This window comes from Corvus cornix, chromosome Z (assembly GCF_000738735.6).
Source record: "Corvus cornix cornix isolate S_Up_H32 chromosome Z, ASM73873v5, whole genome shotgun sequence".
NCBI classification, from domain to species: domain Eukaryota; kingdom Metazoa; phylum Chordata; class Aves; order Passeriformes; family Corvidae; genus Corvus; species Corvus cornix.
In genome coordinates, this window is record NC_046357.1 from 15109858 (window position 1) to 15135677 (window position 25820).

At 42.0% G+C, this 25820-nt stretch overlaps 1 protein-coding gene across 2 annotated transcripts in view; it reads right to left on the minus strand.

Annotated features, from left to right (window-relative positions):
• UNC13B (unc-13 homolog B) overlaps positions 1-25820 on the minus strand; it is a 208246-nt gene that overhangs the window by 176297 nt on the left and 6129 nt on the right. For both annotated transcript variants that reach the window (XM_039566772.1, XM_039566771.1), the window contains exons 2-3: positions 5605-5634; positions 2880-2979 (exon numbers count right to left, since the gene is read on the minus strand). In XM_039566772.1, coding sequence (XP_039422706.1) covers positions 2880-2979; positions 5605-5634 — 130 coding nt within the window. The remainder of the gene's footprint in view (positions 1-2879; positions 2980-5604; positions 5635-25820) is intronic.

The following is a 25820-nucleotide window of genomic DNA, read 5'->3' on the forward strand; positions in this document are numbered from 1 at the left end:
CATGTTACAACTATCAAGGAAATTTAAAAAGCATTTTACTCCCTTATAGACTGTCACCACATCCAAAATAAGAAAGAACTGCTGCGATAAATCCAAGCATCCACTTGAACTTTGCCTCCTTCTCACAACTAAAAGAGAACATCATATCTACAAGGTTCAAGACAAACCCTACAGCTACAGTAAAGCACATTAATGTCTACTTTAAATCCAAGTGCTTCTGTTCTTGTTTGAGATGCAGGAATTGAGGTCAGCAGTGTTCAGTATTTGGGTGGCTCAGTCTGCAACAGTTCAAAATCAAGCTCTTACAACCCTTCTATGAGTTTACTGCTAGCATCTTGTAATCAAGTCTCCAGCATCCTCTGTTCTGATAGGGTTACTCAGTATGGCCAACAGCTCTACCAGCACTGCTCTGCCCTCACCCTGCTTGATACTCATCTGATTTGCAGGCTGATGATGACTGGCTGTCTGCTGGTTGGAATACTGTGAGGCTAGAAAGGGAAGGGAAGGAAGAAATACTCTGTTTTCAGTCACAGTGTCAAACCACGTACTTTGCCTCAACATATGCTGTCAGAGCAAGATATTGGTCATGATACACCCGGAGAGAACTCCAAAGGACAGGTCACCAGGTTAGAATAATAAATAAAATGCATTTCTGTACAGTGGCTTTGACTGCCTTTGTGTCTCCCTTTCTCCACCTTCTGGTTAGATGCAGAACAGCTTCTAAGAACAAAAGAGCTGAGACCAAAATTTGGTATCCCTCCCTTTCCATACGCACAAATAAATAAAGGCATTTCTCACAACTTCAACACCAATTTAATCACTGCCTTCTAAACATCAGTTTGCACTTTCACTCGAGGTGTTTCCTGCAAATATGCAGCAAATACGCAGCAAATATGCAGTTCTTTTAGAACTCCTTCAAAATTTGAAGATGTCCCCAAGGAATACGTGGAAGTGCTTCACTGGTCTGGTAAATAACCAAATCTCAAACAACCCCAGAGCCCCAAATTCTGCAGTGTTACATCTCACAAAGAGTTTGGAGCAAAACCAACAAACACAGACGGGAAGCATTTTTTTGCTTTTAGTCTATTCTTCCACTATGCTTCATGAAAAAGGTAAACACTGCACAGACAGTAAAAGCATCCTTCCCTTGGGGAAACACTGCTGTGCTCAGAATCCTTTTCCAACTCCAGAAAGAAAAACAGCAAACTAGAGAACAGCAGTATTGGAATACCAGCGCTATTTCCCCTAGGACAACTTGATGTACACAGGATCATGCAAAACACATTCGTTCCCACATGTAATATATCTGTTATGAAGAGACACCAGAACTACTGTGCAGTTGCCTGGCTAAAGCAGGGACAATAATGGCGAGGTAGTTCAGCTAATATTCTGCTTCCATATCCCCTAGCAACTAATTATGGAGCGTCTCAGTGACCTTACAGCGCGCTAGCTAAGCTCCCAGCTGATACCAGAGTGCAGCTTCAGGAGCTGCTTGAAAGGAGGGAGGAGGAGCAACCACAGGAGCCTTCATCCAACACATGCAAGTGCTTTCCTTGAATCACAGCTGAGAAGTCTCCTCTGTAGCTGGCCATGTTTAAAGTCAGCTCCTGCCCACAGGATGAGCACAAATCACCAGCAAAAACAGTTAGTAGTTTGGGTATGGGTGTGTGATTTGGAGGACAGGTACAATTCCTTATCCCAGCCTTACCCAGCCCTGAATGTTTCACATCAGTGACAGCCATGGCCTCTGTCTGACCAGGAGCTGCAGAGCTGAGCAGATGGTGGTGTTCAGGAGGATGTGTGTTTCACCAGATCCCAAAGGACAGGCTCCAAACTATCTGTGCAGGAGCACACACCTCTCGCGCTGCTCCAAAAGCAGAGTGCCACCAAATAAGGGAGGCGGGAGCACAGCTATGATGGAAACACTGTACTGACCCAGGTGACCTCCTTAACCCTGAGGTAACAACCTGCCACTTTCAGCTGAGGAGAAACAAACTGCTGCTGGATTAGGAAACATATTCACAAAATTCCGTGGGTGTCTCTTAGTACAGATACTATGTAAATACCTCAAACCCACTCAGAAACAGCAGCACTAGCTTTGACCCCACAAGAATACAACATCATTCCCCCCCATTTAGTAAATTTAGTTCAATTTGCCTTACAAAGCTATAGAAACAGAAGCAGATGCAGTATAATCAATAAGTCATTCATCCACCAGAAAAAAAAAAAACCAAACAAACACCATTTTAAAAGATACTGGGAAATCCTTGGCTACATGTGAGGTCTATGAGGACCAAAGCAAATCAGAAGTGCCAACTGCAGCAGAAACCCCGGAAAAGCTGGAACGAACTGGTTCTGCTGCTCCCAACTGAGGTAACCAGGATTACCGACTAGAGGCCCTGCATGCACTAACAACAGCCCTTAATTGCCCTGACCAGCCTCTCCAGGGACCGACACCCTCTTCCCACGCCCATTTAAACTCAGCTATGGGCCTTTGGTCCTTGCCTAAGCTGTGCTGTACGGGCGTGTGTGTGTCTCTCGAGTTTACAGGCACAGCTGTGCATATACTGGCCAAGGACAACATCAATCCAGACCCAACCCACACAGTAACTCCCCAGCTCAACCTCACACTTGGCTCCTCACTACAGATCTGACTGGCAACTGCCAGTCCATGGCACCTGCAGAGACAATCTCCCAACACACATCCTCCACCACAGGACAATGTGTACAACAGGAAAGAAAATTATTTAGGTTGTAAGTATTTAGGCTTATTTACCCAAATACTCTGATTCATACACACACGAACAGCTCTGTATGAACACCAGGGCTGCAGAAGGATCCAACCATGAGCACCTTGTGCTGTGCACCACCATACTTACAACATAAAATCCTGTTCCCAGCAGGGTTGGTCACCTCGCACGGCCACTGTCGTGCTCTTCACATTTTGCACTTTCAGGGTCACATACGTATTGAATTTATCTGGGGAACAATACACAAAATGTTATCTCCATCGTTATACCCTTTCATCACATCACCTGCAACACTGCAAGGTTTTCAGTTAGTAGAGTACATCCAGAGAGACTCCAAATGAAAAGCCCATATCGAAAGATACCATTGGGTTTCAAAAGTCAAATGTTCAAGATGTTTTTCACCTGCACCAAATTTTCAGTCACAGTTTTTTTAGAAATCCAAGCACAAATGAACAAAAACACGCAACTGTTCATTTGCAGTGACACATGGACAAAGAGTGTAAAATCCTAAAGAACACACTTAGTATGATGCTGCTCCTGAAATGCAGACAAGAGGAAAAAGAGACAGTCTGAAGGCACAGGACCCATCATGAATACCAAGCAGAGTGAAAAACAAACTCGCAAAACATACAAACAAGAGGTTGGGTTGGTCATACCACATCTTCCCTTCTGACTCAGTTGCTCTCTCAGCCCCAACCCAGTCTTCCACCTATCAGTCCACAAAGAACTTTACAGGCCAGTCAGGGGCAGAAGAAAAATACGGACTTATTGTTAAGTGTGCTGAAACTGACCTGACCTAGGAAAACCACATTACACTCACATCTTGACAAGCCGGCCTCTGTTTAGATGTTTTGCTTTTTATTTTAAATCTGAAGAAAAATTCTGGAAGAACTTTTTTCCAAGCAGCAAAGCACAGACACATTCAAAGTTTGAATATCAGCACCCAAGAATGAATAAACTCCCTTTTAAGGGGAGTTATCACCTCAGGCCTATCCATCAGTTTCAAACAGCCTGGAACAACATGCTAAGTACCCAGAAAGCAGTGCACATATTTTAATACTTCAATGTTCTGCTGCATCTACTCCCAGTGTTTGATCTCAGTCAATTTTAATACTGTCAAAATTTCCCATGGAAAACAAACATGTAACAGCCAACGTGGCTTTACAAAGGGGAAATCAGGGCAGACAAATGTGATGACCTTCTATGACAGGGCTAAAGCACTGGTGGATGGGGCAGAGTAACTGACATTGCATGGACTTACGCATTTGACATTGTCCTGAACAACATCCTTGTCTCTGTATCAGAGCGCCACGGATATGATGGATGGAGTACTCTGTGGATAAAGAACTGGCTTGGCTGGCCCCACCCAAAGACTTGTGGTCAGTGATTCGTTGTCCACTTGGTGACCAGTGACAAGTGGTGTCCCTCAGGGGTCAGAACTGGGGCTGATACTGTTCAGTATCTTTGTTGGTGACAGGGACAGTGGGATCAAGGGCATCCTCAGCAAGTTCACTGATGACACAGAGCTGTGTGGTGCAGTTACACTTGGGAGGGAAGGGATGCCATCCAGAGGGACTGGACAGCCTGGAGAGGTGGGACTGCGCAAACCTCATGAAGCTGGTTGATGAGTAACTCAACATAAGCCAGGAATGTGTGCTTGCAGCCCAGAAAGCCAAATGTATCCTGGGATGCATCCAAAGGAGCATGGGCAGCAGGTCAAGGGAGGCAACTCACCCCCTCTACCCTTGTGACATCCCACCTGGATTACTGCATACAGTTCTGGTGACCCCAGCATTGAGAAGGACATGGAAGTGCTGGAGCAATTCCACAACGTTGGTAAGAAGAGTGGAGCACCTCCCCTATGAAGACAGGCTCAGAAAATTGGGGCTGTTCAACCTGAAGAAGAGGTTATGTGGAGATCTCACAGCAACCTTCCAGTATCTGAAGGGGCCTACAGGGAATCCAGAAAGGGACCCTTCATCAGGGACTGTAGTGATAGGGAATAATAGATACAAATTGAAAGGGGATATTTAGTTAGATATTGGGAAGAAATCCTTTATTGTGAAGGCGTTTATTGTGAACACTGGCATAGGTTCCCCAAGGAGGTTGTGGATGCCCAGTCCTGGTAGTGTTCAAGGCCAGGTTGGATAAGGCACTGGGCAACGTGATCTAGTGGGAGGTGTCCCTGCCCATGGCATGGGACTAGATCATTCTTCATGTACCTTCCAACTCCTTAATATTCTACGATTGTATGATTGTCATGCGTCATTGCTGTGGGTTTCTATAGCACACTTACTTCTGAACCACAGACTGTAAATTCTGGGTGTCACCAGCTGTTTGCTTTTGTTTTATTATGCAGACACAAAACCTAGCGGAAGGGATTTTAATTCCAAGCACAGACATTATGGACTGCCACGTAAGAGAACGATTCACTTCTGCAGTTCCATCCAGCAATCCTAGTCAAGATCGAGAAGGCACTAAATCCACAGAAGCACACACCAGTTCTTCTTACTGGACATTTTCAGACCCTGTTTTGAACAGGGACAGAGGCAGGATGAGATGAAAGGGCTGGGTGGGTGTGGAAGGGTGACAGTAAAGGAACACATTTTGACATTCATCACCTGTTCAGGTCACGTATAAAAGACAGATGTTTCTTACCACCGTGACACCAGGTCACAGCCCCAAGTTTTCTACTAACTCAAGCCGCCTGGATTCTCAAGGTAGATTATGTCACTCCTAAGGAGAACATGGAGGAGCTGAGAGGAGGTGGAGGAAAACCAGAGGGAGCAGCACAAACAGCAGTGAGAGAGCAGGGGTCCCCATTGCTGCAAACAAGCAGGAGAGCATGGCTTACCTGGTGGTCCATGGAGTTTAGCTTTTTTTACTGTAAAGAGAAAAAAGGAAAAGAACAAAATAAGAGGCTGTTAGTGATTTTGTCCTGCTACAGTCTCCTTTGAGTTAAAGCATCACAGTGCATCATATTAACTGGCCAACATCCCCTGCACAGTCCTGGCAGCTGGAAATCCACATTCAGTTAAACAGATCTGGAGACAAAAAGTCCTTTGTACCCGATGGCACCTCTTGAAAGTGATGCATTTAAAAAACAATCACAGGCTTAATGCTTGGAAAGCAGTGTGATATGGTTAATGCAAAGCAATCTCAAAATCCGTCCTTTGCAACCAGAAGTTACTGCTGCCTAGCAAGATGTCATTTCATACCACCTCACTTACAAAGTTACTTATAAACACTCTAGAAGAAAGAAACATTTCTTTGTATACAAAGAAATTCTAACGCTGTATAGCAGACTTTCAACCACAAATTGAAAATAATCAAGCCAGAATAGCAGCTCCATAAGTAACTCTACACTGTGACACTGTCAATTAAATTAAATAAGCCAAACAAACAGCAGTGTAAACTCAAATGTCATTTTTACAAGCTCTACTCTGTTAATTTAATTCCAGGACAGTATTTATACATAAAAATAGAATTGTTAAAACATAAAACAGTATTGGCTCTTATCTCACCAGATGGAGAAGGTCCATGTCTACCTAGGGGAGATTTTGTTTACATTTCCCTTTTGCAAGCTCATATCCTCACTAGAATTGCTAAGTGTAAGCACTAAGAGAAGACATCTCTAGGCTCCAGCTAGTTTCCCCACTGGAAAACTAACACTAAGATGAAAACATATTTAACAAGCTAGGAAGCAAGATATACCAGAGAGCAAAAATACTTAAAAGCTGGTGCAGTGAAGTTTCCTTCAGAAAACAGAGCTGCCAATACTTATTAGAGGTTCATAGTGTCCAACTCACAAGACAAAAGTTCTAGAAAGAAACATCAAAAACTTAAATTTAAAAAAAATGCCCTGACACAGTTACACGCAGAGCTGCAAGGGAGTGTGATGATGGAGAACAGTCTTGCTATTTGAGAAATTCTCCTTTGTGAGCATTTACAGTCCAGGTAGATGTTTGCAAGAAGGAAAATGCTGTACCAGGTACAGTACAAACTGTACTGTTAAAAGGGCTATAGTTTTCACCTAGACTGACAAGGCCAACAAGCCTTTAGGTCCAAAATAAGTTGGTTCCTTTTTTCCCAGATTCAGGGCCTGAAGCATTCCTGACGCTAAACCTAATGGTGCAAGCAAAACATACAATAGTGTGGGCCAGTGTTCTTGCTGACTGAAGATAGAGATGCCTTTTAATCTCCAAATCAGTCTGTTTAACCTTTGAGAAATATGCAGGACAAGCTACCCACTTTCTAGGCTCCTCTGCATACCACACAAAAGCAGACATTTCATGAAATACTGCCCTGGAGTGGGCAGGCACCAGCTTATCTGTGAACCTCCCCTCTCCCCTCCTTTGCAAGAGGCAGGAGACAAAGAAGTGCATGTGCTAGGGGAAGAAAAGGCAAAGGAGGGCAGGGGACACACAGGAAGCTTCAGCTCCACTACTGTTAGCAGGGAAGCACAGGTAACCCCAGTGCAGAAATTTGGTATTATTTGCTAAAAAGGCAGCTGGAGTGGGCCACTGGCTCCTAAACACAGAGAAAAGACAGCCTCAGCAGCGGTAATAGGCAAAGTAAGAGAAAGATGCCGTTTGTACATTGCAGTCACAGCCTCTAAATATTCAGAGGTTCCTTTGATGAAAGGCAGCAAGCCTTGCACTGCCTGGACAGCTGAGAGGGGTGTCTGTGTGGGGCTTCAGCAAGAGCTGTCCCGGGGCTTGAAGCAACAAGGATATCCCAGCGAAGCAGCCAGACTAAACAAAGATCCGAAGCCTCCTACAGACTCACGTGACAAAAATGGAATCTTTAGTAACTCCCCGGAATGAGCACCAGACCTCTAGAAAAACTGCATGTAACAAATCACACCTTTAGCCACAGAAACAGAACTTATAACTAAGGGCTGAATCGCAAACCTGGGAGTCTCATCTCACCAGTAATTCTTTCACTCTATCTGCAAGCCTGCACAGCATGTCCAGAAAGTTCCCATGAAAAGTGACTTGGACATGGTTTTGTTTTGTTAGCCCCACAGGAAAGCATTTCCTAGGGGTGCAGAAAGCATTGCAATGATGCAGCTCCCAGAACATCTCCCAGGACTGGCTGGGAGACTGCAGGATTTCCCATATAAGAGCTTGAATTTCTGGGAGTTCAGAGCTGGAATGGGCTTCTAGGCATGGCTAAGGCCCAGCCTGTTTGCCAGCCCAGGGAATTTGCAGGTCAGATGCATTGCACTGAAGACCATGAACCATGCCATGAAGGACCACAGCTTTCCAAAGGAGCACTACTAGGAAAACTTGTCTACACCCGTTCCTTCCCTCTGGTTAGAGCTCCTCTATGCCAAGCACTCAAGGAAGGACTCAAAGGTGTTATGAAGCTCTACAGAAGCCTGATGCACCAATTAGTCAGCATTACAGCAAAGGCTGAAAAGTCATTGCTACATGATGAAGTACGACAGTACTTTGAAATAAAGCCATGTGTAACAGTACATTTTTATAATATAAAATCTCATTTTTATAATATAAAACCCATACCACAAAACGAAACCATTCTCTAGAGCACCCAACAACACCAGGTTTTACAGGTACAGTCGCTCCTGCATTGCCACAAAGCAAAAACCTAACATAATGTAAGTTAATGATCTAGATGAGGTATTTCCTGACTCACTCCCAGTTATCCCACAGTACTCCTAGTCTCTGGGAAAGGAGCATTTTTAAACCAGCTGGAGATGTCAAGTTCTGTTCAGTTTCAAATAGCTTCTCTCAGAAAACTGGGCAGCACACAAAGTCCATCCATTCAGATGCAAACATCCAACTATGCCAATCCTGTGCCACTGCACAGGACAAGCAGGATACAAGGGAGGGAATGAAAATTATACCAAATTAGAAAGGAAGGCAAGACCTAGTGCTTTGCACTGCCATGTGCAAGCACTTCATGAGACAGATGCACAGGGATGCACCTGATCTCTCTGCACAGGAAGATTCACTTAATCTCCAAAAAAGACTTGAGCGTATCAGAGATACAGCTATTCCAAGGAGCTCTTAGAAAGTAGAAAAAACTTGATGTAAATATTAAATTCATCCAGAGATTTTTTTCCCTCTGAGCATCTCTCACCATTTTGGCATTACTCTAATAAAGAGACAAAAAAAAAATTAAGTTTAAGTCTTGCCTGCAACTTAAAAAAGCAAAATAAAATAAAATTTAGTAAAAGCCACAGCAAGACTCCAGATGCTTTACAGCCTTCACTTACAAAGGACTAGAGGATCAGATAAACTCCTAAAGACTAGGAAAGGAAAATAAAAGCCAGGAATTGCAAAAAAAAAAGGACCAGAGTCACTGTGGAGGATGAAAAAACAATAGCAGAGCATACATCAGAGTATTCTTAAACTCACTTCTAAGGAGAAAGCCTTATCTACATATTTTTCAAATAGTTTGAATGATAGTATTTTTTCCTGAGCAGGTGCTACACACACCAGTAAGACAATTAAAATTAAGCATGACAAATTACTGCAAGGCTCAGAAAACATCCTGCTCAAACCTCCTCACACAGTCATACTAAGTTAAAAGGGAACCGAACACCTGCACATCCCAAATCACCTTTAACACTTGCTTGCAAGTGAGAGGAATGCAACACAGGGAGTGCCTGAGCAGATGGCCAAAAGATTACATTCTAACTAAATCCAGCACATGACTTACTACCCGATCACTCCCCACACTAGAACAAAACCTACATCCCTTCGCAGGGGACAATAAAGTGCCATGGAGGAGGGGCTGTGGGAGAAATTAGAAGAATGGAAAGGTGCAGTTTTAATTACCGCTTTTAAAAAGAAATGCAATGCTGAAAGCAGAGCATTCGAAAAGCATTTTCCTGATCAGCTATTTGAAAAATATCTTCCTCCTCCCTGTGAAACACAAATGCAGTATTAATGTGTTTTCGAGTGCACCCTAACTTCTACAGTAACTTTCCCAGCTGAACAGCAGAATCAATACATATTTCCATTTCACTCTGCTTTTCTCACCTTTTCCAGGTGCTCAGACTTCAGTGTACAGTGACATGTAGCACTGGGTGCAAAGGTTGCTTAAACAACAGAAATAAGAGACCACAGCAGGCTGCTGATACTACCCAAGGCTAGCTCAAAACACCGAATTCACAGCCTGTGCAGCCTCCAGCAGGCACATAGAAGGCAGGGGAACCCTTCTGGGAACGATGCAATGATTAGGCAGTGCTGCAGCCCTTCACATGTGTTACACTTTCTCTAACTGAGCCTTTGGAAACAATTTTGCTGCCTGAACACTGAACTAGCAACTATAGCACATGTGCCCCATGGCAGAGCCAGAAACTCAACACCTCCCACTCACTTCTTGGAAGTTATTGATAAAATCCATGACAGGGTGGCAAGTGGCTCAAGACTGGCACTTTTAACAAGGACTGCTCTGTCCCTGGAGATCCCACCCTGACCCACAAGGACCTTTCACAGAATCACAGAATGGGTCAGGTTGGAAGGGACCGCAAAGGGTCATCTGATCCAACCTCCCTGCTCAAGCAGGGTCATCCCAGAGCACATAGCACAGGATTGTGTCCAGAGGGCTCTTGAAAATCTCCAGTGAGGCAGACTCCACAACCTCTTTCCCTCCTCTGGAAATCAAAACGTGCTCAGACTCTGCACACTCTCATCTTCCACCTGAGGGTGAGGAACCCTTTTCTTTTCCCCTACTTGAACCCAAAAGGTGCTCCAGGCTGGAGGAAGCCGAGGCCATGAAGTGACCTCACCTGTGATTTTAACTCAGTCACTGTTTTGTTTCACATGATCCCTATTAAAGCCCAGCAGCATCAGTTATGCCATTAACCGCAACTGCAAGTGCCATAGTAGAAAAGCAGTACAGACCGTGCCATGAAACTCTTCACCTCCCTTCACAATTACTAAGAAAGGAAAAGCTGGATAAAACATATAGTCGTTTCCCAAGTCTGTTACAAAGATTCAGTGTGACACAGCCATCTTGGTATTTCCAGCCTGAGACAGGCATAAAAAGAAAGGCTCCACTGCATTCTCATACATTCAGAGTTAAATTATGCTCAGAAGGAAGAGATTTCCCTGACCTACCTCAGAGGAAGGACAATTGCACAGGAGGCCCCAGGGACCCACCAGCACTCAGCAGCACCTCAACAGCTTCTGCTATAACTGCAGAGCCCAGAGCAGGGTCTGCTTGGGCTCTAACTTCTCCCAGCAGAGCCCTGCGGAGCTGGGGTGGTTACTGCAGGCAAGGCTCCTACAGCCTCAAGGGCCACTGAGAGACACAGGACCTAAGTCACATCCATTACTTCATATTTTGTTTTTCTGCCAGGCAAAACAAACTACTGGTTTACATAGAAACATTGTTCCACTCAAGCAGGGAAGAGAGTACTTTATGCCTCAGTGTATTCTCTTTGAGAATGACATAAGGGAAGCACAGTGGGTACCTTCATGGACCAACAGTCTTAAAAGCTGAGACTGAATTCACAGTACACAGGGGATAACATTCTGTAATTGCTTCATGTGAAAGGAGGGCTGGGCTGATCGGAGAACTGCTCTGCTGCCAGAAGAAAGAAGAGCCAGTGTGAAATGCCACTCTGCTTGGTAACTGGCAAAGAGAAGGAATATAGTGCAGATTTTCAACAGTATCCAAAGAACTGAGGTTGCATGTAAGGACAGAATTTTTCTGACTTAGTACTTGAAACAGTTGTTCAAAACCCATTACCTCTCTGATTGAGACAACTGTGCAGGAACCCAGATATCCAAGGTTACCTCAACTGAACCGAGGGATCGAACTGCTTTAATAAGTAGTCCAGAATAAATGGAATAGACGCGATATGAGTTCATTAATTTTTAATAGTTCGTAGAAATGGAAAAAAAAAACACAAAAAACAAAACAACATACCACAAAGCAGAGTTAATATATTGCAGTTTTCAATCATGTAGCAAAGAACTTTCTTCAGTTTGACCACTCTGAATGCCCACAGGACAGATCGACTTGCCCTTCCCAAGGCCTTGGGAACCACATCAAACAAAGGAAAGGTTCCCTTCAGCAACCAGCCATTACTCAAGGATTCTTCTCAGGAAGGGGGTGGGCAAAAGAAAGATTCTAATCTGTAGTCTGTGATAGCAAATTGATCTACCCAAGAGATTTCTGTATTGCCAGATGTCTTGAAAATGAATTAGAATTCTTCCTAATTCACATGAATTAACATCTTCCTGATCAGATGATCTGCAGATTTATTACCCTGTCCAGAGGGTAAACACAAAACTACTACGTTTATTTGATTTACAATACAGTTTCCAACAAACAGCTTTCTACCAGCCACTCCACCCTTCCTGCCCACTGGACAGTGACTGATAGCAGCTGGGACATGTGACTGCTTGCAGGGTTTTCCACATCTCTGTGCGAAGGAGACACATACTCAATACTCCCATTCAAGGTTCAGCACCATTTCATAGAGGATTTCCAGGAAAGCACTACATAAAGTACACATCCCAGCGACTCCCCACACTGCCAAACCTCACTAGATGCTTCCCTGTTCCTCTGTAAATTCTACAGTCAGTTAAGATCCACGCCTCACACACACACAAGAGTCACAACCTGCAGAAAGATAGCATCCCACCTGCTCCCCTCCCTAGTCCAGACACTCCACAACTTGGGGCTGACAGATCAGTCCCAAAGGGATATTGCTGCCTGGCTCTCATTACTAAACTTGACCCCAACATTTGTTTCTTGACAGAATTTTCACTTGTATGGGATGAACTTTGGCAAGCAAAGTATCGAAATCTAAGCAGAAAATGCCTAGCTTTTATACGTAAAAGCTATATATGTAAATGTATCTATATATATAATAGTCTTGTCTAAATCTCTATTACTGCCATAGCCCATGAACATCAGAGCAACACAGCACAGTGACTCAATATCTGGACTATTCCCCAGTATTTCACACACATAAACTTGGGAGCACTGGCAGGACAGCATGACGGCAAATCTACACAAACCTGAGCAAACCCACAGTTAATGCACTGTGCTGATCCAGTTGTAAAATGAAAGACACCTGTAGCTATTCTGCTCAGACATCCAGTCTGATCCCCTTAGTGAAGCAGGTAATTTCATGCCTCCTGCAAATATTGTCACTTTTCAGCTCAGCTTTTGCATAAAACTTTGTAAGTGTATACAGCACAGCTCAGCTTGCATCAGAGCTTGTGTTTCATTTCTTGCATCCCTATCAAAGTTACTAGATAATGTAAACAGAACAAATTAAAAAACTGTGTAGGAAACCCTTTCTGGTATTTGCACATATTCCCCACATTCTCACAGCATACCTGGAGGAGCAGATAAACTTTGCAAATCCTTTGGCAAGAGTTGTTTAACTGTGGGGGTTATTTCATAATAAAACTCAATCCTCATCAGCACAAGTATCCTTCTTTTAAAGGGGTCTACTTCTCTAAAATGTATTTTATGCGACAGAAAGGGTGACAATTTACTTTCTATTCAGGTTTAATGTACTAGGCAGTTAATGTAAGTAGACTTCTAAACACTTTCAATGACAAAATTGATTTAGACAGTTAAGAGACACATCTGGGTCTTGTTTACAGGTTAATCTGTTACCAGATCTGATTTGACACACTGACTTGACATCACACAGGTTTTCAACTTCCTGAACTGAAGGGTTTCATATGTATTCTTGTTTGTTGCATAGCTCAGGAACTCACCTGCCTGAAATACTCCTTGAACTATGTCAGCAACAGAAACTCACAGGTGATGAAAACACTACAGCAATTAAAAAAAAAAAAATAAAGTCGTGCTGCAGAAGATATGGGGATTGGAGCTGTGAACAGAGTTTTGGACAGAAAAATGAAATGTATTCAAAACACAAACTGAGTTTTACTAGGGAACTACAGAACAGGAAAAACGGAACTTAAACTATGTATGCAATTTGTAGAAAGCAACGGCCACAGGGGACTAAATGCAAAGGGAAAATTAAAGAGGTCTGCAACTGATTCCTTCCTTCACGTAGATATCAGATTCCTCTTCCGAATTCTTACACCAGCATTTCTCAGGAAAGTAGTATCAGGATGCAAGGTCAGTCTGTTTTTGTTGGTTTGAAAACAATATCTGAAGTATAACAACTAGGACAGGGTTCACAGAGAGGAAAAGAGGGAGGAGACTCACAAAACAACAGGTCCCAAAACCTAGAAGTACCCTCATCTCTGCATCTCTGAACTTCTAAGTAAATACATTGATTTTACTAAAAATCTAGCACAGAACACTGGCAAAATATATACAATACACCATGACCATTCATCACTGAGAAAGGAATCCAGCATTTCAAAACATGCAGATCATTTTATCCAAAAAAGCCTCAGGAGATCATAACAATAAAATGCTTAAAACATTGATAAGCTATTTGGTAAACCACAGCTCAAATCTTTATTACATTAAACATTAGCACTTAGTGAAACTTCTGCTTTGCAATAGAGGCTGCAAGAAGTTTACTTACAGCTGATCCCAGAAAAAGCTTCCTGAAAGGCAATAGGAAGCTTTCAATTGATTCAGATAAAGAGCAGCTGAAATAAGCCTGACAATACTGTTTCTTCTCTCTGGGAGGGGTAAAAACAGAAGTGTATTCATGAACCATACAGCCAAGAAAGTTGGAATCAGATGCCGGAAGCGGTAAAGAAAGTAGGAACGTGCAGGTCTTAAACCTTAAAACCTCCTGAAACAGATTTGCACTGCCAGTGAATCCAGAGTGTCAAAAGCCCATTAAATATTTTCCAGTTTTTACATGAAATGTACTTGGAACCAGAAAAAGTGCAGAAGCTTCTACATCCAGGCAGCCTGTGTGGTGAAATGCTGAGCAGGAGAGAGAAGGAGGAAGTGGCACTTGAAGAGAGGAGAGGAACTCCCAACACCAGAACACTGTTCCAGAAATTCCCATCACTGCAGATGCTCTTCCAGTCTTCCAGAGTGTATCTATCCCCCTTTCTCCTGCATGCATGGTCCCCCAGTTCAGATGGCTGGCAGGTTGTCCAGGACACTTCTCCAACCAGCACAAAACAGAAAAACTCCGTGAGTTCAAGTCATCTTTCAGGTACTTAGAACAATAACTGAGAATCATAAGCCATATTTTGTCCACTTTGGGACTTGCTGAAATGACAGCCTCCCACAATGCATCTCATTATTGTCCTTAAAGGCTGTGCAGAAAATATGTGCTCCAGCTCTCAGGAGCCCCACAGCCAGTGCTGGAGTAAAAGGTGCATCCAGCCTGCACGCTGCTCTGCAGGGAGCCCTTCACCTCGTTACTTACCTTTTCAACTAAGCTGGCAATAATCACAATCTCAGTGCAAACTGACAAGTTAATTCTTGCAAGGCAAGAGTCAGCATCCTCAGATGCTTATTCAGAATTGTGCTTTGCTCCTTCATAATCTTTCCACAGACATGTTAATGTCTACCTGAAACTTCACTTTGCTCCTAGCTGTCACCTCAACAAGCATTTGCCCGAGCAAAGTGGAGCATTCAAACTGTCTTCAGATGGTTTTCTTCAACGAGAAAAGGCTCTGAATTGTCAGTTCTCCTGTCCTATTTCTCCACGAAGAACCACAGCCAAGTAACACAAGAATATTCACAAGCAAGATACCAGAGACCCTTTTTGCTGTCTCACAGATGTTTGCCTTCTGGTTACTGCCTCTCCCCCTACCAGCACCATGACAAAGCCAGTCAGATATGCAAATCATTGCTCCCAAAACATCAGTTGTTTCAGTAAATCTAACAGTCCCACTGCTCAAATTAGATGCTGGAATTCCCAAAGAACCACTTTGACATCAATGACATCTTGCACTTGGGTCCCAAATCAAATGTCTTCCGCCCTGAAGACCAAGGGCTCTTTCCACACCTTCAGCCAGAGTTTGTACTAAGAACAACCATATCATGAGAGTAAGGGCTACAGTAGAAGCCCATTAGCCCATAGCTTATCCACACAAACATCTAGACAGTTCCCAGAAAAGACCATGACATGATGATACGGCAGTACCTACTCTACAAATTAGCATGTCCCTAGGCTTAGGATCCAGAGGTGACATTTTAGAAACCAGAGTTTCACACGGTCTATTCTACCACCAAATTTCCTTCATCCCCAACATAATCAAGGCTTAAGGGTACCAACAGCTTCAGGTGAATTCAACAGCAAGGGGGAATGCATGCTTCAACTACCTCACTTCATAAGTTTAGCTGTTTTGCTATACACACTTGCTGTCACTTGACAGCAGTATCAGATGTTTTAAAGTAGACAACACAAGCAAACCCATATCACTCTGCATGGAAAAGAAAACAACTATCAGAGAGAGGCAAGATGCTTTGCTACTTGTCTGACACAGCAAACACAGTCTGGCTTTTTTAACACTGAAGAGCCTCCCCCTAACAACAATATACAAAAGAAAATCCTCAGTTTTGTGGGGCTCTAAGCAGAGAGCTAAGTACCTTATTACTACTACCATCAGTCCTCAAGGGCAAATACATACATCTCAGCTGACTGCATAATCCCTCCTAGCTTTGGCCTGATGTAGCACAGGCAGGTGAGCATCACCTCCAACTGACTGGTCTGGATCAGTTACACTTTTCTTGAGAAGTGGGAAAACAAACACACACTGAAGTTTTGTTATGATATGCTTACAAGACTCTGTTTTTGTCCAAAGTTTGGTCTCCAAGAGGCTGGGGAAGCAGAGTGTGGTGATGGAGAAATGGATTTGATACTATTTGTGTAAGAGAACACCTTGCAAGCAAACAAAAAGGAAACTGAGGCTTTAGCCAACTTCCCTGATTCCAGAGAACAGTTAAATCCACCTATACACATTTACACTACAAACCCTTCAATCAGTTGCTAAAAAGAAATCCTTGCAACATCTATTTCTTCCTTTTTTGGCTGACCAACACAGACACATTTCTGAAGATCCACTGAATTTTCTGCTCAGCAGCTGCTTTGAACTGAGCAGTGAGGACAGGAACAAAATCTCTTATTCAAATCACAGAGATTATGTGAGGTTAATCCTCCTGACGCTGGCAATACAGACAGCTCTGTCAGGCGACCTGGTTCCCCAACCAAGAGGTGAACTAAACAGTAATCCAAGCTGCCACGCCTCTCCAATATTCTCCTGCAGCCTTAATATTATTAGTCAAAAAGCAGCTTGGGTGCAATGTACTGGAGTGAGTTATTGTGTGTCTGACTCTCTCAGAAGAGATACTCTGTCAGATTGTGCTTTGGTCACTCTGCCTTAAGGGGTTCCTTATGGGTTACAGATTTCTCCTGAACTTTTAACTGTTTTATGATCAGAAAAGAGAGCATCGCACTCCTGAATCTGTGCCTCATCATGGAAAAAAAATTAAAATCTATCAAATCTTACAGAACTCTTAAATGTGTAAGACAAATACTACTAAACAGAGTAGTAAAGGAGGCTTCCAATTTTCAGCGCCCTTCTTTCATATTCTGCAAGGTTCAGAAATACATTATTTTAAGTTAGTGGCAGAAATATATTAAGTTATTGGAAATGCCTTGATTAAGGGAACAAAACCCACGCTACTTAATTTTACACAAAACAGACTGCAACTCACATATGCCTCCAGCTGCCAAAGACTAAGGAAATATGCATAATGAAAGCCATATCCTTGCACCAGAAGGCAGGAAAAGAGACAGACTGATAATGTATCAAGTCTGCTAGGAGACAGTCTGAGCTGGTAAACTGACTTGATGACAAAGCAACAGCTCAACTAGTTTATAATAAAAGCTTCAGAGGGGAAAAAAAAAACCAAAGAGAAAATATAAAAATTATTTTAAAACCCCACACATAACAAAAACCCCTTAATAGTAATTCAGAAACCAGATGAATGGAGAAATTGGTTTCCTCAGGTTTGGGGGGTTGAGGGACGTATTTACTTTGAAAATAAGATACACCTCCCTATAGAATCATTTCTTCCAAAACACAGAGCACATGCAGCTTCTGCTCAGACATTGTACACAGAGGTAAAGGCCACTTAAATTACTAGAATCTTGCCAGAGTTATTAGCTCAAATCACACAGCCTGGTCACAGCCAAGGTAACAGCTGCTGGAAGACACAAGTACTGTGGTACCAAAGAGGAAAGAGCAGAAAAAACAGAACAAAACCACTTGTGTGCTTGTCCTTTGGCATGTGCTTTTCTCCTGTCAACAAAAGTTACCTGAACAGTCTCCCCAGTGACTCAGGTTTCTACACTCCCTGTTCAGACTTAGTGTAAACAAGATGCACCCTGGAAAAAGAGTTGCTGACTAACCACACCAGTAGTGATTGGCACCTAATCACAGCCTTGGTCTATTTTCTGGTAGTTTCGATTTAAGTTACAGGATTGCAAGCACTCAGCCAACTGGAACACGGCTACTTGTCAAGCAGGATTGAGCACAAGCTTGTCCTGAAAGGCACCAAAATAAAAAATGATACTAAAAAGTATCACTGTTCAACTTCAGAAGCCTAGTATATTCACCAAAAGAGAAACACAAAAATAAAGCACCATCACATTTGTGGTGGTTTCAGTAAATTTTTATATATGTATTTTTTAAGCAAAATCATCCCACCACCGGCTTCCAGGAAAAACAGGACCTGTGTTTTCCCCACAAATAATGAAGGAGAATTGGTCTAGCATGAAAAATATTTTAAACTGAAATATTAATAAAATCTTATTGACATAAAATATCAATCAATATTATTATGTTTGGCTTCACAAAACAGAGAAAATACCAATATAGAGGAGACAGAAATAAGCTTGACTGGGAGCATTAAGAAAAAGTAAAAGAACTGGTTAGGGTATGAGTAATGGTGCAACTGAATGAGATTCCAGGCAGGAACAGGAGATCTAATAACAAAACACTGTTGGCAAACTATACCTTTGGCAGTCTGATTTTAATCTTCACATTCACAAACTGCTCAGACAATACTGGTTCCTGGAGGACACCCACAAATTGCAGAAATAGGACAGTTAGATTGCCATCTAAAAGAGCTGCACCTCACAAACACATTTGCACTCACCTGCCAATAATTTTGTTTTGACACAGCATGTACACAAAGAACTGAACCATAAAAAGGTCTTACTAATGACAAGGAGTCTGCCCAAGACTGTCCTCCTGAAAGCCATGCTGTTTGCTTGCATTTGGGCCTCCATAAAAAATAAGGTGAAAATCCACCAGGTTAAATACTCTAAGAATCAAAATCATTAACCAAAATAAACAGCCTTAGGTAACAAGAGTATGAGCAAGTTCCTTCACATGTAGGTTCTTTTCCTTATTATTAACATTTATAAATAAGGAAAAGGCTACATCGAAACTTTACCTTAATATACAGTTTGTCTATAGCAATTAGTTGTCAGAACAGTAACTCACATCACAATGAAGTTAGTGCAGTGAAGATCATAAGAATGGAAGGAGTTCTTTGGGATCACCAGCTCTAATGTTGCTTCTCCCAACACCTGGACCACTTATACCATTCAAAATCATTCCTACCTTCCAGCCAACACTTTAATTAATGGCATGAGTATACCTTCTATATCTTATGTCAACATTATTCCCCCTCTCAATGTTTTTCCTCACCCCATGTTTAATTTCCTGTTGTTTTTAATGGACACAAGTCACAGATCCCATCAGATTCTGTTTACCAGCATAGTGCAGAGACACAAGGACTCACCAACATATCTCCTTTCACTAAGTTTCACATTTTTCAGAAATGCTTGTCTCTAAGTGTATAGTTTTTTTACAGAATATCAACTGATTTTCATTCTCACTTTCCTCAGGGGTCATTGAGTCCTTCCTGCATTATATTTATTTGCTTCAAAATTTACTGTGTAATTAGGACTTTTCTTAAAAAAACCTTTGACACATACATTTTTATTTTTTCTTGCCATGACACAAGTGGAACACATCTATATGCTTCCCCTACTAGTCTTTGCAATATTACTAGCTTCTGCTACAGGCAGCTCCTTATACTCTTTACATGTCTTCTGCCAATTCCAATTTTCTTTAAAAAGAAGTCTGCTACAGGATTTGCGAGATATTACAGTAGTACAAATAGATGCATGCTTTCATCTAGAAACAAGAGGCTAGCCCAGATTAATCCTCCTCTTGCAAACCCACGTCACATTTCATATGACACCCTTTCACACTTCTTCCACCTGTCTATAAAATTTTTATCATTCTCTCCTAAAAGTTTATTTTAAACCTTACATATTGTTACAGTCCTGCCTGCTTTTGAAGACAAGATCCATATTTACCCACGTTTATCACTCATCTCCTTTATCTTCCTGACAATCCACAGAAATCACCTCTATTCCTCTCTGGCAAGTGTTGCATGTTTCAGCACACTGGGATATGGATTACCGGACTCAAATTCAGGGTATTAAAATTTTTCCTTCTACCCCTGTGCCTCATTTTCAGTTTCATAAGAAACAACTCCTATAGTCCAGGGACCATACTCAGCCCATCTTTACACAACTCCCTGTGCCCATGCACAGAAGGCTGATTCCACCCCCTGTTGAGGCTGGCTGTTTCCCCTTTTCGTGTGACCAAAGCGCCTTGTGTTACCTGTTTTACTACCATTTGCAAGATGCCACATTGTCTGCTGAGGTGGAAGCCCCTGCCTTAACCTTGGACTTCCGGATCCTCAAGATACACTTTCCTTTACAAACTTTTTTTGCCCACACCTCTCAGAGGTTCTCTGTTTGCTTAGCATATCCTGACGCAATGAACAGGTGAATCATCAGCTCTGGGGTAATTTCCTAGGTGGAGCCTTTTCTGTTATTTGAGATGCTAATATTTACCCCTGTAGCTTCCCTGAATTTCATGCCCTCCTCCGTATCCAACCTCCTCACTTCACCAAGAAGCCTCTTCAGTTTCCCTGGAGGATTGACAATTGCTAATCTACATCTGTTTACCTTAACTTAGTTTCAGTTGCGATCATTCAAACCAAGTTCACTTCCATGTCCAACTTCCCTGAAGCATCTTCTGTGCCTCTCAAAGTCACATCTACAGTTCACTCCACCAATTTTGTGGCTTTAGTCACTGTCTGATGGTGAAACCGTCAGATAACATAGCTCTCCGTACCCCAGCCACGACCAACAGCATATATTCTCTGGTGTGGGGAGTCAGTCTTTCACAGTGAGAATATCCAGAAATACTTTGCTCCTATCCATGTTACGAGATTTTTATCCACGTTTAAATCCTGGACTACGTGCAGTAGATCTCTTGTGCTATCACAGCAAAATCCCTTATCAGCTCTTCCCAAAGCAATTTCAGCCCAGCTGGTTCTCTTTTATCCACACTAATGCTGCTTTACAATTTTGCATCACCAAACCACAGTGGAATTTTCCCAGTCACCTCTATTCCTCTTTCTAGAGTAGGACATCCCCTACATCATCTCTGTTTCCCTCATAACCCCTACTCCTCATGACTCCTGCTAATCTTTTGGGGGCTAGTTCTGAGTCCTAAACTAAGAGCCCCCTTCCCACCACTTTAGTCACAAGCTTCCCACTTTGCTTTATAACACCAATGTGTCTGCACCCTCTTGGAAAACTATCTCAACACTACTAATTCAGATGTTTAACATTGTTTACTTCATATAACTGTAGCACTTGTCATATCAGGATCAGGTAACCCCAATTTCATCCCCAACACCAGCTCTTCCCCGACATTCTATGAGAAAAAAGAAATATACAATGCAGGCCCCCAGGAAGCGTAGGTACACAGGGTTAACTTGTATATATTCAAACTTCTGTCACGTGCTGCTCTCCTCCAATACAGCCTGAACACGTTTCTACATCATCTCACTGAAGTGTCAGGTTTATATAGAACAGTAACCTCAAACTCAAGTTTACAACAGAAGTAAAAGTTCCGTTGGTCGAGCTCTGTTAAACCACACTCCTCCCACCTAGCAGAAGTGTAACAATATCCTGATTTAAAACTGCGACCTTATAGGTCACGGCATGTCTTGATCTCCTTTTAACCATGGAAAAATACGTAAAAACTTTTCATTATAGTCGGATTAGCCATAATATAACATTCAAATGCCTCTGCTCAAGTAACAGACATTACCAAACTCCATTTTTCCTAATCCTTAAGTACTGGAAGGGATAGGAGTACAACTTTCCTAATAGCTTCTTCAACTGAAGGAAAGGCACACCAGCTTCTGCTGTTCTGATGCTGATGCTAGTAAACCATTTCAGCATAAAAAGCAGAAATTTGTCACATATGATGATAATCAACATAAAACTGCTGAGAACCGTAAAAAATCCTTCATCAATTTTAGTTCAGAATCTGATTTTTTTCTGTTAGACCCTAGGTAGTTATAATAAAAAAACCCCTATGTACTACAGAGGGTCATATTATATGATTACAACAATCCATTCTGGCCTTATAACTATGGAGTTTCTAAGCAGTTAATCTCCTCAAAAAATCTCCTACTAAAATGGAGCATACACAGACTCCACTTACTTAATTTGATAGGTCAAAATCTAATAATATTCTGCACATGCAGCAAGTTATACCAGGTAGGAAAGGCTGAGATTAAACTACTGTTTCATATCCATTTTTCCCTCCCTACTAATCCATATCCATGTTGCATGCCAAATTCAAGCAGCACACTACAAATTTAGGTTCAGATCAGGAGCTCAAGGTTGGGGATGTCTGAACCACAAAATATTGAGAATTTCATTTAAAACCAGGACTTTATTAATCTACAAAATGGCTTTGTGATTTTGGTAGCATTAGAAATCCCAAATCCAAGAACAAAGACAATCTCGGCTTTCTAGTAATTTATGACCTCTCTGACTCTCAAAGAGGAGCCACATGAAGCATGAAGAGGCCAAATAATCTCCTGAAGAACACCACCTGCTTGCTTTTAACGAAATCTTACAACGAAGAATAACTCATGAAATTTGGAAGAGGAACAGAAGAAGAACGACAGTTTTCTACAATGCGTGTAATAGTTTACTCAGCAGTCAAATTCCTTCCTCACACAAAGCTGACAAACTACTTTGGCACCATGTGTCTGGTACTCCTGGCCCTCTAGAAAGAAACAATTACTAAAGATTTCCAGAACAAGGGTTTGTAGCTCTCCAGTGTGTAATTGCAGCCGTAACACTCCACAAGGACTTTGTTTGCAGAGGACTGAGGTTGCTGAAACAGAAGAGTCTGTGGTAACTACATGTGAATAATTGCAGGTACTGAAAATCTGAGGACTCTGGACATTTTCTGAAAACTTGTTCTGAAGTTTATACAAGTCTTTAGGAAAGAAAAATGTCTCTAATAGGTTTCTGTCTAGAAATTCACTATCTACATATTCATCAGCTTTACGTTGATTACAATATGTGACAAATTTCTTCTTTTAATGCTGAAGCTGCTTACTAACTTCAGCACCAGAACCGCAGAAGTTGGTGCGCCTTTCCTTAGGTTGGAGAAGCTATTACAAAAGTTGTATTCCTTGCCCTTCCAGTACTTAAGTATTCAGAAAAATGGGAGTTTGGTAATGATGTTGGACAAAAGCCCTACATATGCTTCAGAACAGGTTCCAGGTGATGCAGTTCCTCCACAGTTCCCTTCACCTTATCCAAGCATGCCTGAATCCCTGGCATATGGACTGCACCACTGTGCTGCCACAAGGGCTCAGAAAAGTGAAGGGTTTTCATGGCCCACCACACTTGGCTCCAGATACAAAATCCTTTCCGTAGATGTCACTAAAGACAACAGCAGGCTGGTTATATGGTGAGACTTTGTCTGAACAGAGGGGCAACCCAAAAGCCAAGGGACAAAGCATTTTTTCTTTTTTTTTTTTAATGATGGTTTTTAAGCTGAGTACTACTACACTGACCTGAGCAGAGAAAACAAAATACTCAGAAGCATAATTCTGCAGTTATTTTATACCTAATAATTAGGTCTCTATGGTGGAAATGTTGGAGTCTGTTTAGCAGAGCATTGAGGTTGTAAAGATTTAAGAGAGTTAAGTCACAGGAGCTTTAAGTAATAAGGTTGAAACCAGTACTCCTTAAAGGGACACGGTCAAGGCTTCAAGCCAAATTTCTTTTCAAACTCACCAACAGTTTTAGGCTAAAAATTATCTTGAACAAGACACCTCCTCTTACCCGTCATCAGACAAAACATCCCAGTCCAATCCACTTTCCATTTATACATATGTTCAACTGCAAGGAAGAGCATCAAGACACCGAGGCCAGCACAAAGTTGTTGAAACAGCATACCTTCTTTATGTTTTTAAATGCTCTGACTCACCAGATGCAGACAATCCAAAAGGGAACAAAATCAGGATTTTTAACTCCTTTAACACAGTTTCTACCCCATGCACCCTGTCCAGCAATATTAACACTTTTACAAATTTAAGTGTGGCAAGCAAAAGTAAATCCTGCAAACAAAGCAGGCAACATTTATTCATACCTGACACTCCCTCAATTTAATTCTCTCTCAGCACGGGGTTTTCGTGAACTGAAACTCTCTCAGCACGTGCTTCCATGTTGAATGCATGGACCAAATTCCCGCACAAATTCTGTCCAAATTCCACCCCAACTTGTGTGACAGAAGTATGAACGTGCACTCGAGAGCAGTACGCCAGAGGGAACATAAACTAAGTCACAACCATTAGCTGGCAGCAATCCCTTTCATTTTCAGGATGCCCACATCCAGCTATCAGAGAGGGCACATACCTGCCAGTACTGTGCTCCAATTCCTTGCCACTTCCCACAACAGCAGGACATGAATCCAGGCCATAATATGGTGCTTAAGAAGTTCAACCTGCATCAGTCAAAAGAATTCCTCAACTGAGGACTTCTCATCATCTAACTTGATCTTCTAGCCACAGCTGGTCTCTTGCACTCCACGCTACACAAGAAGGGAAAGACCACTAATATCTGCAGGTACTCAACGTTTTGTTATTTTGAAGCGTAGTTATTCAATTATTCAAAGTTCATAATAGGGAAAATACCCTAAAAGGACAGTAAGAAATCTGTTTTGAAAGCCTGATCAAAGAGTTGGATATCTCAGATGTTTACGATGCACCAAGTAAATCACATTTCCATCTTTTTATGAAATTATCAACTAGAGATTTCTCAATTTAACTTTTTTTTTTAAATCTGGATTAGACTTGAAGCTTTCTTCCTGGCTGAAATAGACACACAGATGCACATACTGTATTTCACAATGTATTTAGCTGAAGTCTGCTCATCACAGAAGATAGCATTACTCATATAAAGACAGTTAAACAGAGAAATGCTGGAGAGCTCATATGCCTGCCAGCACTTCTTCAGTTCTTTCAAAACTTGCACACAGCATTCCAACTCAACAACTGTTAAGCAGCAGAACAACTGTTTCAGATCACCACTCCAATTTTCTTCTACAAAACAATTATTTAATAGTCACCTGCAGTAGCTGTGATCAAATCAAATGCAACATGGGCTGTCCAAAAACAATCCCTAGCAATACACAAAAGACATTTCAGAGAGGGTAATTTCATAAAATTGAGAGTAATTACTACCAGTTGACTGAGAAGAATAAATTTGAACCAAAACTGTCATAATCAGATTCAGGAATCATTTATTAGGGGTCTTCCAGGGGACCAAAAAGCCACTACTCCTCAAGGAAAAGGAGAGCTGAATGTCATTCTACCTGAAAGAGCTATAAAGCCATGGTAAAATACAAGAAATAAACTCTATTGACAACAGGTTATGTGGCCTGAGACGTAGGAAGTTAAATGCAGGGAAAAGCAAGAGAGTTAAATACAACAAAAAATCTGAATAGAGAAAAAACACCAACAAGGATGCTGCCCTCCCAACCCACCAGCTAATTTAACGGCTAATGGTGAGAAAGCATTAGGCATCCCATAAACATTTGCCCCATTCTCAGGAAGATGCAAGCACCCATGAGATCAGGTACTTTCCAGCCCATTGGCAAGTGAAGATAATGCTAAAAATACAGCGTGAAAGTAATAAATATCAGGAGGTCTAGAAAACCGCAATTCACATGTCAGTGAACCAGTCTGTAGGCCAGT